General features: G+C 46.3%; 1 protein-coding gene and 1 pseudogene across 1 annotated transcript; both read left to right on the top strand.

Moving 5' to 3' along the window:
• The first annotated feature begins 263 nt into the window (after window positions 1-263).
• LOC125944284 (uncharacterized) lies at window positions 264-1,456 on the top strand (annotated as a pseudogene).
• A 15,278-nt stretch (window positions 1,457-16,734) lies between these two features.
• LOC125944502 (uncharacterized) lies at window positions 16,735-18,878 on the top strand. The gene is made up of 2 exons (XM_049665005.1): window positions 16,735-17,188; window positions 18,109-18,878. The coding sequence occupies exons 1-2, from the start codon at window positions 17,036-17,038 to the stop codon at window positions 18,517-18,519; spliced, it is 564 nt and encodes a 187-aa protein (XP_049520962.1). The 5' UTR covers window positions 16,735-17,035; the 3' UTR covers window positions 18,520-18,878.
• Window positions 18,879-19,252: the final 374 nt, after the last annotated feature.

Here is a 19,252-nt window from a genome sequence, read left to right on the forward strand (position 1 = left end):
AGGCAACAACGATAAAGGAGCTAGCAGCCGCCCGAAGGAGGGGACAAAGAAGTTGGATACGCGAGAGTTCGAGAAGAGGCGACCGGTCTGATGTTATCAGTGCCAGGGCCTAGGTCACTATGCCTCGGATTGCAAAAAAAAAGCCGGTAGTGCTGTCCTACGTGGGCGGAAGCTACAAAAGCTTGGAGCTTCTCCGTCCATACCTCCAGGAGCTACGGATTAGCGGAAAAACCTGCAAGGTAATAAGGGACAGTGGAGCAGCCATGGACCTAGTTCACCCTTCTTTTGTAACTGCCGAGGACTATACAGGGAAGGTAACTTGGATTAAGTCGGTGCTGGAGGAACACAGCGTGTGTCTGCCAATAGCACGAGTGACAATTTCCGGTCCTTTTGGAGAACTAGAGACAGAGGCAGGCGTTTCGGAGCGTTTGTTCGGAGTGTGGTCCATTCGGAGCGTTTGTTACGGGAGCGTGGTCAGGAGTTCGGAGAAGGAAGGGTGCAGGCATTAACCCGCTCGCGAGCACGCCAAATCGCCGCTCAGCTGACCGAGGACCCCAGCGCAGCGGAACGTGAGGAAGCGCATTCCCTAGAACCTCGGACAACGGAGGAAAAAGAAAACAGTGTGACAGCAGAGGCGCCACTTAAAATGATCCCGTAGAAAACTCGCGTAGCGAAGTAAAATCGTCAGTGGAAATAACAGAAAGGGAGAGCGGCTCTGTGCTTTCACCTGCCTCTGGGGGCTTTGACAGGCTTCTCCAGGTGGACAGGGAGTCGCTCAGCACGGAGCAACAGAGGGACCAGACTGACACGTTTACACTACAACGCGAAAGAGGGCATAGCTAGGCGCAACGTTACCATCCTCGAAAAGGGAGGACTGCTGTATAGACACTACCAAGATCATAGGGGCTGTATCCTCGATCAGTTAATCGTCCCAGAGAGGTATCGGGCGGATCTCCTCACTTTGTGTCATGGAAATGGCTGGTCGGGCCATCTAGGAATCAACAAAACGAAGGAGAGGCTCTTGTTAGAATATTACTGGCTGGGATGCTTTAGGGACGTGGAAAATTATGTAAGGTCCTGTGACGCGTGTCAGCGAGTTGGGAAGCCTGGAGATAAACACAAGGCACCTTTAAAGTTGGTTGCCTTAATCACGGAGCCATTCAGTCAGCTGGTAATCGACACAGTCGGGCCTTTGCCGCCAAGCCGATCAGGGTGCAAGTACCTTTTGACCATGCTCTGTCCCGCGACAAAGTTCCCTGAGGCGATTCCTTTGAATGAACTGAGCTCCACCGAGATAATCGACGCTCTATTGTCCCCATTTGCGCGCATCGGTTTTCCTGCAGAGATTCAGGCTGACCAGGGGACGGTGTTTACAAGTGCTTTAACCACGACGTTCTTAGAAAGGTGTGGCGTGCTTTTGATACACAGCTCCGTGCACCACCCACAATCTGTTTGAAACAGTGTTGAGAAGATGCACTCAGTACTTAAGAGAGTGTTACGTGCATTGTGCCATCAACACAAAGCAGACTGGGAGGACTGCTTACCCGCAACGCTGTTCGCGTTGAGAACGGTCCCACACAAGGCAACGGGGTTCACTCCTAGGTTTCCCATCAGGAGCAAATAATATTGTTAGTACAGTAGAACCCCGCTGTTACGTTTTTCACGGGACCGTAAAAAAAAAACGTAAGAGCCGGGAAACGCAAGAGCCAGGAAACAGGAAAAATTGAGAAATGGGAGTAGTGTTGAACTGCACACAATATTATTTTAATTCTTACGTGCGACAAAAAGTAGTTTCGCCCGACAGCCGAAGTATCGATTGCGGTGAGCTATACAAAGTAAGAATAGTAGTTTTATCGTCTGTATAAACTTGTAAACATTCGGTTATTAACTAATTAACAAACATAGTGTCAGCGCCCACAGGCAAACATGAACACATCACACTCGATGAGCGCGGACACGCGCAGTTAAGCGCCGCTGCAGAAGCGAGCGAAGTGAACTTCGTGCTGCTGTCTATCGCTTCAAGTTTCAACCCTAACTGAGCGCCGAGAACACGCAGCACACACAAAGCCACGAGCCGCCGACGCACCTACACTGCGTAGAATCTACCCCCACGCAGATCGCTTTCAAGATAGGGCCCGCGGGACCGCGCGCGCGCCGCCGCGCAGTATGATGCCAGAGCACAACGCTGCCCGCTACCCCCCTCCCCCCCCCCTCCCCCTCTTGCTGGTGCCTCGAGCGCAACGGAAGGAGGCGCGCTTCCTCTCTGCTTTTCTTTCGCGCGCGAGACGGGGTCGTCTGCTCCCCTCGCACGCTTTCACTCGCACATTCAGCATACGGCCGCGCGGCTTCCCTCGCACGCTTTCACTCGCACATACAGCATACGGCGCGCGGCGACGTATGCTGTATGTGCGAATGAAAGCGCGCGGCGATGTATGCTGTATGTGCGAGTGAAAGCGTGCGAGGGGAGCCGACGACTGCGTCTCGCGCGCGAAAGAAAGCATACGGCGCGCGGCGACGGCGTTATCGCCCTTGGACTTTATACGGAACATCTATGAGCCAAAACCAATTTTAGGGCCGCAACGCGTCATAGACATCATCTTTAGATAGCAAAAGCGGATATCAAAGGCCATACTTTTACTGGCGGAAACCGAAAATACGTAATAAATGTCGCCCCCAGCACTTTGGGCGGCCAATGCCATCGTCAAGCAACCAAGCCAAGCGACATGAAAAGTCAAAATGGCCGCTCGGGCCGGCGCGGTGTGGCAGTTCGCAACGTATGATGCGGGAACGGTCCCACAGTTGCGACGTAACAGCGGGGTTACCAATGCATTGGATTCTATGGGAGCTGTGCCGGGACCGGCCGAAAACGACGTAACAGCCGGGAAAACGCAGCACCCGGGAACGTAACAGCGGGGTTCTACTGTATTTCGGACATTCTACTAACAGCTGATGAGTGCAGTGTTCTACATCGTGGTGTTAATTTTTGTCCAGCAACAGGTGGACATAGTTAAATTCAACTACTAAAAGATTTGGGTAATTTCGCCCTTTACTTACTTTTGCGTCGAATACTTCCATGACTGGCCCAATTAGAGCAATTCGAAACGCACGTTACCTTCTGGCAAGCACAAGGTTCCTACACAGCGCGATAGATTTTTGGACATGTATATCAAAGCAGTACAACGAGACGATCTGCAATTGTATCAAAACTAAGCACCCTGCCGCCGTAACTTGTCCATGAACGATATAAAAGCACTGATACTCTGTCCAATCGCAATGAGATCGTCATAAGCCTGCTGACAAAGGTGGTGCCGTTGTCACAATGAACAAGTCCGATTACACTGCAGAGGCCCACAGACAGCTAGCAGACGCGACGTTTTATAAACGCCTTGATCGTGGCCCCACTGATCAATAGAAATCTCTGGTCAAAAGCACGGTACTAGATCTCGTCAAGAAGAAAAAGGTGCCTGACAATGCGGTTTGTTATATAATTCCACTGAGTCCTCTTGCTGGTCGTTTTTACCTTTTACCTAATATACATAAGATAAACGACCCAGTTCGTGCCATCATTTCTGGTATAGGTAGTCACAAAAAATTTGTCCAGCAACGTAGATTCCCGGATTAGTAATATCGCATGTACGTTTCCTTCTTACGTAAGAGACACTACCGACTTTCTATCAGATATAATCGATCTCATTATTCCTCAAGATTCTCTTTTGGTCACACTTGATATAGCATCTTTGTATACTAACATTCCGCATCCAGATGGAATCATGGCAGTCGTCAATTGCTATAAAGCAGTATCACCCGAGAAACTCATCGATAGCGATACATCGACAACTTTGCTAACACTTATTTTAGAACTAATTAACATCGAATTTAAAGGACAGCCCTATGGCCAAGTTAGTAGGACGTCTATGGGTACGCGAATTGGCCCCAACTACGCCAATACATTTATGGGTCAGCTAGAATATAAATTTTTGCTAACCAGGAGGTTAAACTGTTTATTACAAAAGTTACATTGACAATGTTTTTCTGATGTGGTCTCATGGTGAACAGGAACTGCTTTCCTTCATATCTGACTTGAACAATGCCCGCCCATACATATCATTTTCTCACACGTATTCTGCATCTACTATTACTTCCTTGACGTCAGCGTTTCAGTGCTTTGAAATGATAAACTGTCTATTGCCCTATACAAAAAGCCGACAGATTGATGTCAATATTTGCACTTCGATAGTAGTCATGTTAAACATTGAAAGACTAGCATTCCTTATAGTCAAGCCTTACGTTTTAAAAGAATCTTTTCTGAACAATCAGTTTCAGAAAAATTGCGGAACCCTGAAAGATGCTTTAGCCAAACAAAATTACCCACCACAATTAATTGACGATACAATAAAACGCGCAGATGCATGTACTAAAGAAACACCACAATATACTAATGCAACGTGAACGCCTCAAACACATCTTCGCTGAACCGCCTAAAGCAGTATACTGTAAAGCCAGAAATACTCAAGATATGCTATCATCATCTGAGACTGACTGCCCTGATGCCATCCTTGCCGAAAACCGCAATGTAAAGTATGTCCCTACATGTGCACATCGCGACAGGTGACTAGTACAGCTTCAAACTTTAGTTCAAAATCGAAAGGCGATTTTGATTGACACTAAAAACATAACGTGCAGTGCTTGAATGCACACTGTGCAAGAAACGGTACATCGGACAAACAGAAGGGCCTTTTAGATTGCGCTTTAACAATCACATCTCACGCTAACACGTTGCCCAACCTCCCATCTCAAGATCCTCCCTGACCACTCATTGGATAAGCTGAAAGTCACATTGCTTGAATTTGTACTTCGTTCAAACTATGATAGAGAAGCCCGTGAATCCTTCCTTATCTATAAGTTTGATACCGTCGCATCTGGTTTGAATGAAAGTGTAGGAACATTAAGTTGCCTGTCTTTGTAGCCTATCACATGTTCCCTCATTTTCCTTCTTTTTACAAGTACGTCACTATACTTTTTTTGTTTGTTTTTTGTTGGTAACACAGCACATATTAGGTTGTCACCCGGCGATTGGCTTTTGTACTTCATTTCTCTGGGTTTCTATGCTTTGTATTTTTAGATGTGTTTGCAAACGCCATCTGTTCATACACGTATCACCTGTCCTTTGGACGATTGACATGCACTTTGTTTGCCCACTTCAATCGCTTTTCATGTAAAGATATCTTCATTCGGTTGATATGCACATATATATTAACTGTACTGACGCCATGCATTGTATTCTGATGAAAGACCCCGGCCGAAACGTCAATAAACCGCTTCATACGCACGTCTACTTGACTGAATGTGAAACTGGACTTAGAATTACTTTTTCACACACACACACACATTATATATATATATCAGTGGCGCACCCACGGGGGGGTGCGCCACCCCCCCCCTCCCCTGAGGCCGACTTAACCCCCCCTTTTGTTTAACCCCTTTTCTTTCCTTACGCATTTGAGTACTGCAACTAAGATGTAAGACGCGCAATCGTCTGCACACTCGCAAAAAGCGAATTTTTTTGACAATTTCCCGTGAAGAAATCGAAATTAGTGCTGTTTAGATGGTATTGGCAAACTGACAACCCCCCCCCCCCCTGTCAGAGATCCTGGGTGCGCTACTGGTATATATATATATATATATATATATATATATATATATAATTACAGATTGCACCATATGTGTCAGCCTCACCTTCTCGATGTCTAATCAGCCATAGTGTATAAGCAATAAAATGCCGTAATCATTGTTTATCCCATGGAAACATGCGTGATCTGGCCCATTGCCTGTGCTGTTATTTTTCCGCTGGTGCGCATGCATTTAATTTGATTGTACGATTTGCTCCTATGAGGTAATTTAGCATGAGAATATATATGTGTGTATCTCTGATGAAGGCTGGTCCCACGGCTGAAACGTCAGTAATGACCTATTCTTTTCCCTACGTGCTTGTATTTGTTGACATTATATATATATATATATATATATATATATATATATATATATAGAAATGAGAAGCACAACTTTGTGGTTATCTTAGGTTTATTTTCGGCAACAGTTTCGGTCAGTGGACCAACATTTTCAAGGGTGCCTTGAAAAAGGATCCCTTGAAACAGGATCCCTTGTAAAAGATCGGTCCACTGACTTAAACTGTTGGGTAAATAAACCCAAGATAACTACGCAGTTGTGCTTCTCATTTTTCTAAACACGCGTGGCCCATTGAAAAATCCCGTTACTATATAGATACCTGCCAATCTCAAGACTTTCAAGTTCGTAGACTCGCAACCGGGGGGGGGGGGAGCACGGGACTTCTGCCGAGGAGTACGACTTCGCAAACACACTTGGAAGTACTGATGGAGTCTAGTACTGACGAGGCTTCGAGCATGCCATCACACTTCACAGCCGCTACGGCTACGAAACACCGGAGTACCGGAGTCGCACTGCGCCCGATGCAGCAGCATGTCGCACAAAAAAAAGTAAGGATCCACAAAACAGGTCATACTCGGGAAAAAAGCCTAGCAAAGGTGACAGGTGAGACGACGAGCCACAGCCTCCGATACAGAAACTGTGCCTGCCGCATCCACCTGAAATTGCCGTCGTCTCTGGGGGCACCACTTACGTACAGGTGGGTCTCTATGTTGAGAGTAACGACAACCAGTGACGTCCGGCCGTCATCGGGTCGTCCAACAACCCGATGACGAAGGCAACGTCACAGAGTGAAAAATGTCCTTACTCTGCAGACAAAGGTTAAATAATTTCGCGAATATAACCACTTTTTCAGAAAAATGGAGCAGACATTCGTAAAATCATAAGACAGGTCCAAATTCGTACATTTTATGAAAAATTTGGAATGAATTGGCATATATATATATATATATATATATGTAAACAGGCTAATTCACGAGCCTACAGTATAAAATAAACGCGCAAGTACAAAGAGACACCCCTTCTGTTAGCGCTAGAATGGGTGGCGGCACATGCAGCGAGCTCGCAGTTTCGTATCATCCTAAAACTCCTAGTTTCGTATAAAATGTGCATGGGGGCTAGACAGCGCAGTGCATCGCACGTGTTGGACTATAGAGGGGTCGGTTATTGCGCCACCGCAACGTGACGAATCTGGCGTCGCCAACCTCCACCGACTCTGGCTGACAGGCAGGCCCTCCAGGACGTTCGTTAATAAAACGGAGGCAGCCTCACACTTCCCCCTTTGCAATAATACCCCTTTTCCACCTAAGCGCCCTTGGTGCATTCTAATGTGGAATAAACGTGATTTCATTCTGACAGGCATGCTGTGTCGGACTACAAGGTGGCCTAACTGCACGAACGTGCTCATGTCACCGCTTGCGCATTCGTCGTCTTCTTCCATAGCTGGCTCGGCGGCGTTCCTCGGCGTAACCGCACTCGTGCCACTGTTCGCGCTTTTGTCGTCATCTTCCTCCACAGCTGGCTCCGATAAGGCTCATCATGCCAGCCTTCCCATACTGCCCCTCACGCTCGTGCCACTGCTCGCGCTTTCGTCGTCTTCTACAGCTGGCTCCGATGCCGCTGATGATGCCAGCGTTCCCATACTGCTACTTGTGCTCGTGCACATACTACTGCTCGCGCCATCGTCTTCTTCCACAGCTGGCTCTAATGCCGCTCGTTATGCCAGCGTTCCCCTACTGCCCCTCAAGCTCATGCCACTGCTCGTGCGTTCGTCGTCACCTTCTTCCACAGCTGGCTCTGATGCCGCCCATCATGCCAACATTCCCTACTGCCCCTCCCTGTACGATGGTGCCAACGGCACTGGCCCACTGCCAGTGGGTGCTGTGATTTCGGTCTCAAATTCATTGCCTCAATATATCGTGAAATTAAAACACGTATAGAGCTGCGCTTAAATTTCAAATTGGGAAGCATCGTAATGATCGGTGACTTGTTTCCTTATAACCGGCTTGAATGCTATCGAACGGACTGCGAAAGCTCCAAACCGGTTCAAACCATAATAATTTTGGCTTCAAAGCTAAACCTGAATAGAATTGAGGAGCTTTATAACCCGTACCAAACTAAAAAAAATGTTAGGCTCTGCGCCCTGCGCAATACCTGCGTATAGTGTTCCCACTATGATACACCTTGAATCCGCACTAAGATGCAGAGAGTTTAAAAAGTTCCTCCTACCATGGTAATCAAACAGACTATATGCTATTCGTAACCTGAAGTACTTTAAAATGTTTCTACTATAAAATTACTTGAATTATTTGTAAAGCTATGGTCTACTGAAAAAAAGATACACATTTATTACAGCGAAGCTGTTAAGGGCTCACTCTTTGATGGTCAGCAATAGAAAAAAAGGTCTCATTGGCCGTATGCTGCATGTGCGAGTGAAAGCGCACGAGGGCACGGAGGCAGATTATTTAAGAGTAGAAACTCCGGTCAGCGCGGGCGCTCGCGTGCGACCAGATAATGTCAATTAGTATGCGCCAACGGGGGCGCATGCAGTGGCGGCGCCTCATGCAAGCAGTAGTGAAAGAAAAAAAAAGCAGAAGCTCAGCGGGCTGCTCAGGCGCGTTCTCTTCGGCAGCGCCTGTGTCTCCCATTCAAAGCAGACGACACGGGCGTTCGCTTCAGCATACAAGCCGTATTGTTTTTGCGGGGCTATAAGTCAAACAGCAACTGTTCTTGTCAAATGTCTGTTCGAGGGCCGTAATACTAACAGCACTGATATGTGCAGTGTACCCTTGTTTGGAAATTGCTAGCTTAAGATGGGACGCAGGTGGAACTCGCGAGTGTCCTCAGTAGAACTTGGGAGGCGCGCGACCGCGAACGGGAGCAACACATGTGACCGGTTGCCTTGGCAACCAAGACGGCAATAATTTCTCAGCTGCCAGGTGCCGCCAGCATGATACTGGCTCCGCGGGCTTGTGACATTTTCTAGTCGCCGCAACTGGCGGTTTCCACTCCTAAAGGTTTCTTGCTCTGTGCGCAAGGGACGCGCGCTTTCACAGGGAGCGAACGCACGGCAGAGAGCAAGCGCGACTTCCAAGTGGAAGGGAAGCGGTGCGCGAGGAGGGCATCGAGGCACCCTAGATTGTGCGTGCTCGCTCTCCCACTGCTGCATGCGCGCAGCCCTGCCGGCCTCCGCCGCCTGTGCTGCCTTTGACACCAGCGTTTTCACAGCGGTTGTGTGCGGTCACACAAACAATGCGCAGAAATGTTGTCAACGGCGGCAGCATTTTGCCCGCATTCGCACCGAATGTGCGCGGCGTTGGCGACGTGTTTATGAAGAGCATACCAACATTTGCCGTATACCCTATGGCAGTGTACCGTAGAGACCATAAGGCTATGGTCCCTGTGGTCACTAAATAAATGAAAACCACCGGATCATATATTTCTTCCATTATGTATTAGTTCAAATAAGCAATAGACCGATCTGACTGGCCAGTTTCACAACGCCACCGCTCCCGTGGTGCATGCTGGTACTTGTAGTGGTCCGGCTGCTCCAGCCGCCCGGACTGCCTGTACGTCCAGTTTCCGAATTAATTTTTTGCAATTTTTATGGTTCTGTGGAGCCATCGTGCGATGGGAGGATTCAGCTGCTGTGTTCCTGGGTGCTACAACAGCACAAGAGACAAAGGCTTCAGATTCTATGTGTTTCTTAATGAGTGAAAGCTCAGTAGATCTAATGGATTAATAGGAGGTACTGGTATTTTTAAATACACAGCGTGAGAACATGGGGACGAATAGCGGCCGCATTTCTATGGGGGTGAAATGCAAAAAGACGCATGCACTTATATTTAGGTGCTCGCTAAAGAACCCCGGGTGGTCCAAATTATTCTGGAGTACCCCGCTTCAGTGTGCCTCATAATCAGATCGTAGTTTTGGCACGTAAACCTCCATAATTTTATTTTAATTTAACCTTATTTTTTAATTGTGAGCTTCTTTTATATTTGGAATAATATGTATATTTACAAATCAAAACCAACCCCCCTCTGCAATTCCCTTGGGCCTTGAGGGTATTGAAAATAAATAAATAAAGTGCTACGAGACAAACATATCACATGGCTTCCTTTTTTTTATTTTCACCTGCCAGCCTGAAGTTCCCGGCTGTGCCACCCGAAGGTGAACAAGAGGTCTCTGCCATCGCTAGCAGCGACAGCGATGATACTGTCTTAAACGGCTTAATTGGCCAGTGAGAATCACGAATGAAAGTATATTGCGGCTCATAATGGAGAGTGGAGCGTATTCACGTGCGCGAAAAATGGGACGCTCGCCTCACGCCACGCAGTCCGAGTTTTCGAAGCAGCAAGCGTACCATTCGCTTGAATGCAAATAAAAAATTAGCGTAGCTTGCACGGGAGGCGCAATGCTAAAGAGACAGCAGAGCTGATGGGCACCTAGCTAGTCCTGGCTTTTGGGCTAGGCTAAGCACTACCAAGTCATCCCCAGCATTTTCCGGAATTTATTGATCGATTATCAATTAGCTATTGATTGGCTATCGCAAGGTATTGGCCACGTATTTGGGCTTGGCTAAGCACTACAACGTCATCCCCAGCATTTTCCAGAATTTATTGAACGATTAGCTCTTGATTGGCTATCGATGATTAACTAAGCTTAAGTAGTCCCAACAGCTAGATGCCAGGCTCAGCTTTGCTTGTTCACAGGGGTATGTGCCATTGCACTTGGAGGGTACCCTTTCTGCACAACCGCCAGGATCGGCCCACACTTTTTTTCAGCAACGGACGGACTAACAGCCAGCTTAAACAGCTCCACTGTTAAAAATGCCGCCTAGCTTACCTAAGAACTTCTAGATATCGCTGTTATCAAATTCTGCAAGTCGTGCGTGAAACCCACGTAGGTAAGCATCATTAAGGCACGACAGTTTCGGCGCCACATTTCAAACCTGTCTTCAAGTATAAAACGCATGCACGCGATCTTGCGTGCGACAGCGACAAGCAACACGATGGAGATGGCTGTCGCGTTCGCTCGTCGCCTGCAAGTCGTACCGCATGCGAGTGACAACTTTGAGCAACGTCTCCCCGGTGTTGCCAGTATGAGGGCAGCAAATACTCGCTGAAACTGGCGTGACGCGTGCTTCAATTTAAGTTGATGCGTTTTAGTGTAAAGAGCAGCATAAATATTTCTAAAGGTCTTCTACCACGTTATTATCCTTGCAAGTATCAAAATCTAGTCTGCTCGTTCCGTGCGGCAATCGGTAATACTTGACTGATGTATATTCAGTTCCGGCTTCGCACTACTGGCTAGTCGCTCATAGCATTTCCAGGCGACAAGTGACAAATTCTAGATTTCCAGAACCAAGCGATCGAGCAAAAATAACGAGCGTCTGTTCGCACGACAGCCCGTTTCGTCGTTCGAAGCCGTCGCTCGTCGCCTTCGCGTGCAAAATCGCTCTCATGCGGTTTGGGCTGTATACAAATCCTATAATGTCCGTCGCTAAGCAATGTTGCTGTCACCGAGATGTACGTGTTCAAAAATAGCGCAAAACAATCGTGTACATCAGCATGTACTACATACAAAGCTCGAACAAATACGATGCTCAACGCGTAATCAGTGGGTAACAACTGAAATGAAAGGGCAGCAGGCACTTTTCAACGTTTGCCTCGCATGCTGCAATAAACAGCCGATGTAATTTCTTAAAATAAATCACGAATTTTTCTCGCGGGTGGAGTCGCAGAGATGTCCGGGAAGCTCGTGCGCAGTACTCAACGAGTGCGGACTGCGGTGGTGTGGTTGACCAGTTGACTACAACCAAGGGATGGTGGTAGTGCTACTTCCGGAAAACCAGCGCATGCGCAGATCGGTCGGTGGGATCGGTCGATTACACCATCGCATCTTAATAGTCATAATTGGAAATGCATAATTCCCACCATAGTGTAGCTTTGCTGGTCTTCCATGTCCACCCCAGTGGAAGGGCTGACAGTTTTTTCTATTAACCTTATTGCCAGATTCTCAATACAGAGTTTGCAGACTATATCTAATGACAAAACTCGCAGTTTGCTACGCGTTACTGTTTGCACAGGCCGTTCTTCCTTGCTTAAAGAAAGCCCCCAAAACCATTGAATATCTGCCGTCCGTCTGCGCTGCTTGCTCTCCATAACTGGTTTCGTTTAAATGCGGGGAAAAAAGCCGTGAAGAAGCTAGCCCGTCACAAGCAATGGAAAGTGATGTGTTCAAATGTGCTCTGCAAACCATGCCCTGCAAAACATTGTGGCTGTAGAGTTGAAATTTAAGTGTCAGCAAAGAAAGCAGTTTACTGTAATAATACAAACAAAAATATTGGTGACATGTTTGCAAACTTGCAAATTGTTTCAGCTAGGCTGAAGGATTGGCGTTTTTTTAAACAGCCTCTGTATTCTCTGGTGCACCCTCTATATTGAATAGCTGGTAGTATTCGTGCCTAATGTAATATATATATATATATATTGTAATGAAGAATAAAAGGTACACTTGGGCTTGGGTGCTTGCACAGCGAAAGAAGAGCCAGAAGCAAAACAGGTGCTCTGGTAGACGGCCGGCTGTCTGCTTCTCTTTACAATAATATATATATATATATATATATATATATATATATATATATATATTGTACCAGTGTGGAATAAGACGTTGACGATCGTGTGGTTCGCGCTAGGTCGGTTTTCAATGAGCCAGCTTGTTTTAACCGTCAAGCTTCGTCAAGTCTACCTATATATGTTACAATATATATAGTATATGTTTCTTCAATTTTCGTGCCTTTGCCATTGATATGCCTTGGAGCCATCATAGCACGTGTTTCACTGCTGTGCACTGGATGTATCCTTGTGTGCGCACAGGGTACGACCCTCACCTGGCGAGACCACTGCACATGGATAAATTCAATAGGGCTTTTAACGTGAAATATCACTCCCGTGTAGCACAGCACGCTTGTTGTGCTATAGTGCCAGATGCACCATGACTTCATAGAGAAGCTGCCGCGACTGTCGCAGAAGCAATTATATTTTAATCATTTGGCAAACATTTATAATTAGCATTGTCCCGTACAGCTATTGACACGTATCATTAATGCAAACCAAGCAGGAACATTTACCACTGTTGTCGTAGCCAACCAAGAGAAGCAGGCGCCGTGGCGTCAAGCAGGATGCGCCATGAGCACTAAGTGTATATTGCCAAGGAAAACGCTGGCTTATCGCGTTAAACTAGTTCACCACGAACCCTGCAGCAGCTGATTTCTTGCCCGGTTATAGTAACTGTTTTGTGATATATGCGTGGGACTCCGAAGACTTTTTTTGAAATTTTGTTATTATTCGCTATCACGTTACCGAACCTCCGTGGTTAGAAAGCATAAGACATCGGTGCGGGTTGATATATTTACTGACATTCGCCGATTTCATGAAAATGAAGTAGCGTCATTCACTAGCTTTTCTAAGAACCAGTGAACGACGCGGCATGGAAATGCACCAGAATAGCTATGAACGTGAGAAACTCGTAAAATTCGCAGGCGATTTTGATTAGCAACTGCACATCTATCCCGCCAAAGGAACGTTAGAATGGATCCCTTGGAGTAGCGAACGTATGGGAAAAGTAAGAGTACGCTGTTTGACAGTTGAGGTTAGTTGTCAGGCAGCATTGACTTGAAAATAAAATGATTTTTAAGTGACCGTGTGCTGTGCTTCATTGATAGCCCGTAGTTTGCAGTCTTCACCAACGGTCCGCTTCAGGGCATGGCAGACATTTGCCGCTCGTTAAGGGGGACGTGTTTCCAGGGTTAGTTATATCGTAATAAAATTTTACCGTTCATTTGATGCAGTAACATGATTTTCACTCTTAATAATTATTCGTAATTATTATAACTTCGAGTTAGTAAATCTTGTGAAATGATTCAGTAGCTATATATTATCACGAAACCCATTATATTACAATAAATAAAAGAATTCAGTATTTCTGCCTTATGTTGTCTCAAGTGAGCCCATTCAACGGTGCAGCTTAGGTAATCTAGTTTCTCTGAATATCCTGTTTCAGATTCGTTCTGCTTATTTAACTCTAAGATTCAAGCCTGTGAACGACGAACAAGGATGGCTTATTTGTGCCAAAACCCGCATCGATCTTTCTTAAGCATCTGCACATCGCACTTAGTCCTACGTTGTCTAAGGACAGGTAAAAAAGAAAAGTCAGAAGCACACACACTGTGCACCGGAAATTACTTGCACAACTCGTTGAGCGTTGTACTCTGCTTAGAGGCTCTAAATATGCATTGAACCACGAAGCGTAACATGCGCCAACCTCGCGTGTTTACAACCTCGGTTAGTGCGCACCCAGAAAGTGACGACATTCATTAGCGGTGCAGCGTGATTTATACAAGAAGCCATGCATCTGGACCAGATGGTTTTCCCATTTTTTTTCTCCTCGAGAATACCGTCTTTTCTACTCTCTTCGGTATTCTGGCGTGCGTGTTTTATGGTTTATCTAGTCACAGTAAGGGTCAAGGCGTATTTTTGGGCTAGTTAGTACAAAATGTACACAGGGCACCCTATGTACGTGTCATTCTTCGTCTGGCCCCTTGTGTTCTCTGGTGCGGCTTTACTACCAGTAAGGGGTTTCTTTTTTTCTCTTTACGTCTAGCGTTTAGGTTGTCTGACTTAACGGCTGAATAGAGAGCTTCAACAGAAATTGTGATTTCGCAGAGCCCCGTGACGCAATGGTTCGGTCGCGAAACACAACTGGCATGAGCGAGTTCAGAAGTGCGAGCGTATCTGTCGAGGAGGCCACTGGTGCCACCACGTGCACGTTGTGTATTGACCGTTTTCGCGAAGCAGTTTGTTCTAGAGAAACGAGATGACGCTTACGGCGGCGCGTCATACATCTCCTCAGCGACCGCGCACACATGCAAAATCATTACCGCTTCTACCTTGCTTCTGTGCGATCAGCTGTTGGAAATACAACCGAGTTTTCTCTAACGCACTGTACTCCATTCATGCTGGTTTGAATCATGTGGTCTGAAGATGTGTGCAGTAGTTGGCTGCAAAAATAATGACATAATAATAATAATAATAGGCGACTTCAACGCGGCGCACGAGGCGTGGGGGTACGTCAGACATACCGAAAAGGGAACAACCTTCTATAACGTCATAAAACACCACCGACTTACCATAGTGACGGATTCGACATATCTAACAAGAGTAGGCAACACGGCACACGACATCTGTCCCAATCTTGCGCTCGCGTCCAGACTTCGGAACGTCGAGTGGGAAAACACTAAAGAGACCCTAGGGAACGACCACTTCATACTCGACAACTCGGTACACGTGGGAAACTTCTCAAGAAGAAAAATCCACTGCACCAAAATCACGGACTGGGCAAAGTTCCATAGCGAAAGAGAAACGCAAAAAGCCCAAGCGATAAGCGATCTGGAGGGCTGGGTTAGAGAACTGCAGGAATTGGTGGCCAAACTCTCCAAGGAGGTTGCACTCACCACGGACAATTCGGAAGTGGATCCACGCCTCTTACACATGTGGGAAGCGCGTCACAGTCTGCTGAGAAGATGGCGAAGGCAGTGGCACAACCGTAAGCTAAAAATTCGCATTACGGAGCTAACGGACGAGGCAGAGCGCTACGCAGAGCAACTTGCATGACAGAACTGGGACCAGTCCTGCAAGTCCCTCCAAGGAACGCTGGGCACTGCGAAGACGTGGGCCATACTTATACCCCTGTCACACGGACAGCCTTAACCGAGGTTAAGCTAACTACGGTTACGGCTGACTGCAGTTACCGCTAGCTACACTGCAGACGTAACCGTAGTTAGCCCCCTAACCATGGTTATCGCAAACCGAGCTTGGCAACCTCGGTTTAGTCTCGCAAACCGACGAACAGGTAAGATGGCAGACGCCATGGCAATTGCGAGTGCTCCAGCGTCGTCCGAAATCGCAATGAGCCAAAGGCGCAGTAACTGGTCCGACGCTACAAGGGCGCTTATACGCGTTTGGGAGGATCACCTTACCGCACTGCGGTCGAACACAAGGAATGTGCGAATATATGCTAAAATTTTGCAAGAAGTGAACGCTGGGCTGCCGCATGGAGAAACGCCGTACAACATGAAACAGCTGCGACTGAAAATGGACAACCTCAGCAAGCGCTATCGGTAAGTACAGAATGTGCCGGTTAACATGTGCAACCATGAAATCGTGGCGTTTATGGTAGCGGAATAAGATGCTAATTGTTGCGTGGAGTAGGCTTCGCTGTGGAATAGGCTTCGCTCGAGCGACGAAGTGTTGTTTCACCAGCATGCAGGTGCTTGCAGGGAAAGCCACCGCAATCTTTTGAGTGTTCGTGTTGCGTTGCCGCTGTTAGTTACCGTTGTATGTTTAGTAGCACTTCTTTGCTGACGCCAGCGTTATCGTGCTGCTGCGTGCGCTGGGCTTCGGGACTCGTGCCGCATTTACAGTTCAATACAACCGAAGGCGTCTGTGTTACCTTTCAGTCAGGCTACTGATAGAAATGTCTGAACAATGAACGAGATGTGAAAAACATCCATGGTATGGAGGCCCAGAAGGATCCTGGCCGTCTACTTTGTATCCTATTAAAATACTCGCCTGAGTGGCTGTACTGCCGCTCGCAGCATTGCAGTAACTTGCTCGATACTTTGCTCAACCTTTCATTCTGAAGCACAAGCTTTTGTGAGAATAGTACATGGTACACGAGTTGAGCTTCGTTAACATTAAACGAAAATTTGAATAAATTTGGGGAGTATATTATGCTCAAGCAATCATAATGCTATTATAGTCAATACTTAATGTTTGTATAAGCCACGAGAACTAAAGTGGCAACAGCATGGGGTTCTGTGGTTTCTGGTGTTTTTTTCTTTTTTGCATGTCGCTATCTGCTAGGTACTTGAAAACATTTCAGAGACATTTACAAATCTCAATCAATATGGAAATGCCCAGGCATGCAGGATTTGTTGCAGGAAACCCTAAAATGCATAAAGTGGAATAGTATGTACCTCGCCACACTGTTCTAAAATGTGCGCGCTAAAATGTTTTTTTTTCTTTTTTTTTATAGGAAGGAGAGACTGCTTTGCACTAGAACCGGGTCCAGCAGCTCGAAATGGCCCTACTACTGGCTACTCCACAGTTTGCTCGGCTCCTTGCCGATGAACGATGAATTTCTGGTAGAGGAAAACATTGAGGTAATTTACGGTGACTGCGTAGTTTGGGGGGCTAGTTGATTGCTGTTCAGGAAAGTGCAAAGATAGAGGTTAACAAAGGGGAACTCCCCTAGTACACAATTATCTAGCTCATTGTTCATCTCTGAAACTGAAATTAGCCATTCTTCAAAGTATATACTGTCTCTACTAATTTCTTGCATAATATTGTGTACCACTGAAACGGGTACACAACTTGAAACAGAGTATTTGGGTTGTACGCCAAAGACTTTTTTATTATCAACATAAAAGTGCCAGCACATATTTGTTGAGTTGCAAAAACAGTACAGAAAGTAATTCTGATAGAGGTTGAGTATGCTATGAAAGAATATAATCAACTATGAAACGGAATAGCACCATGTTGATGGTGCTATTCCGTTGAACAATTGATGTCCAACATCCCAAAGCAGCACTGAAGACAAGACGCTGTAGTGAATGCATCATGAAAAAATTCAGCCCAACGTTCCTTAATTTGTACCTACATGTGCAATTACACGTGTTCTATTTCACATCAATAAAAATGCAGCTGTTACAGCTCAACATGACCAACTATAGCCATTGCTGCATGCACGTCACAGACAGCGTGCGAAAAATTGTACGCATCTATTGTTTATTCCAAGTAGCAGTATGTCATGTCATGGGAGGTAGTGTATCAGTGCTTGTTTAAGTTCATGGTATGCTTGGCTGATTTACAGATTTCCCCCCTCCAATTTTCTTGGTTTCTGGCATTCATTGCGCTCAACAAATGACCAATAGGTGCACTCGAAACAGCCTCGCAAGTTATGCGACAACCTAATTTCAGTGTGTGACATATTGAAAGTCACAAAGCCGCATTTTTGTAAGACGGACTTAAAGATGTGGTGCACAGTGTACATTGTTTTTTCTTTATGTTTTTCCTTGCACAGGTGCCAGAGGTTAGAGAACTGCCTGAAGGCGGACAGGTGATTGGATCTTGGGAAGACAGTGCAGCTTTGGAAGCCGATGGCGATGTGGCAGCCTCTGAGCCAGCAGAGACTCTTACTGCTAGCAGAGATGCCATTCATGATGAAGCATCCTCGCCACTCTGTAGCATGGATGGCCCAGCACGGGACACTAGCAAAAGCAAGCTTGCAACTGGTCGTAAGCGGCCAGCTACTGTTGTGCAGTCGATCCTGGCCAGCCACAAGGAAGAAATGGTTTATGTGAGAAAGTCCGACAAGAAAAGGCAGAAGCTACTGCGAAAGCTTGTCCATCTCCAAGAAGAATCAAATGATATGAATGCCAGCATGATGCGCATGATCGGAAAGTACTTCGAATCGAAGACAAACAAGCAATAAAACCGTTGATGCTCTGCTGTTTCACATACTGGCCTTGCAATTGATATCTGCACAATGAGTTCTGGTAAGCATTCTAAGCATGGAAACGCTGAAAAGCATTCATTAGCACAGTGTTTAGTTGCTACCACGTAGCGACTCTTCCCCAAATCGACGTGTGGTCATTGTTCGCAATTTTAGACTCTAGTTTGTTGAGTATAACTGCTAAACTGACAAAATTACATAAATACTTAATGCATATCGCCAGACGTATTAATGCTGAACAGCTTCATTTGCACTGCAGCTGAGCAACAAAGTAATGCAACAAGGGCCATACGTGTGGACAAATTTAGCAGTACAGGCCCATGTGGTTTGTGCATGAACTGAATTTATGCAGTTGTGATTGCTGGTATGCAAGTTGTGGATGAACCGTGCTCAACTAGCAGGAAGAACCCTACACAGCAAATTATATACAGTTGAGCACTTCTACTATGAAATGACCTGTATAACGAAAGAATAATTCTGCCCCAGTTCGATTGTGAGCTGTGTGTGACCTATACAATGAAGTCACCTCTATAATCAATGATTTGAGAGACCCCAAGCACTTCGTTATAAAAGTGTTCGACTTTATGTAGCTCGATTGAATCTGCAAGCACGAAGTATGTGGCAAATGAGAGAGAGAGCGTAAACTTTATTTTCAAATCAATCAGATTCGAGTCCGCCGTATTTTTAGTGGGTCTGGGCACCCGCCGCGGAC

This window comes from Dermacentor silvarum, chromosome 3 (genome assembly GCF_013339745.2).
Source record: "Dermacentor silvarum isolate Dsil-2018 chromosome 3, BIME_Dsil_1.4, whole genome shotgun sequence".
Lineage (NCBI taxonomy): Eukaryota > Metazoa > Arthropoda > Arachnida > Ixodida > Ixodidae > Dermacentor > Dermacentor silvarum.

Bases quoted from the DNA above. Each gene is read 5' to 3' on its own strand.
- LOC125944502 (XM_049665005.1), top strand. From the start codon at position 17,036: ATGTTTTTTTTTCTTTTTTTTTATAGGAAGGAGAGACTGCTTTGCACT. The intron at 17,189-18,108 runs GTAATTTACGGT...TTCCTTGCACAG, and splicing joins TGGTAGAGGAAAACATTGAG to GTGCCAGAGGTTAGAGAACT.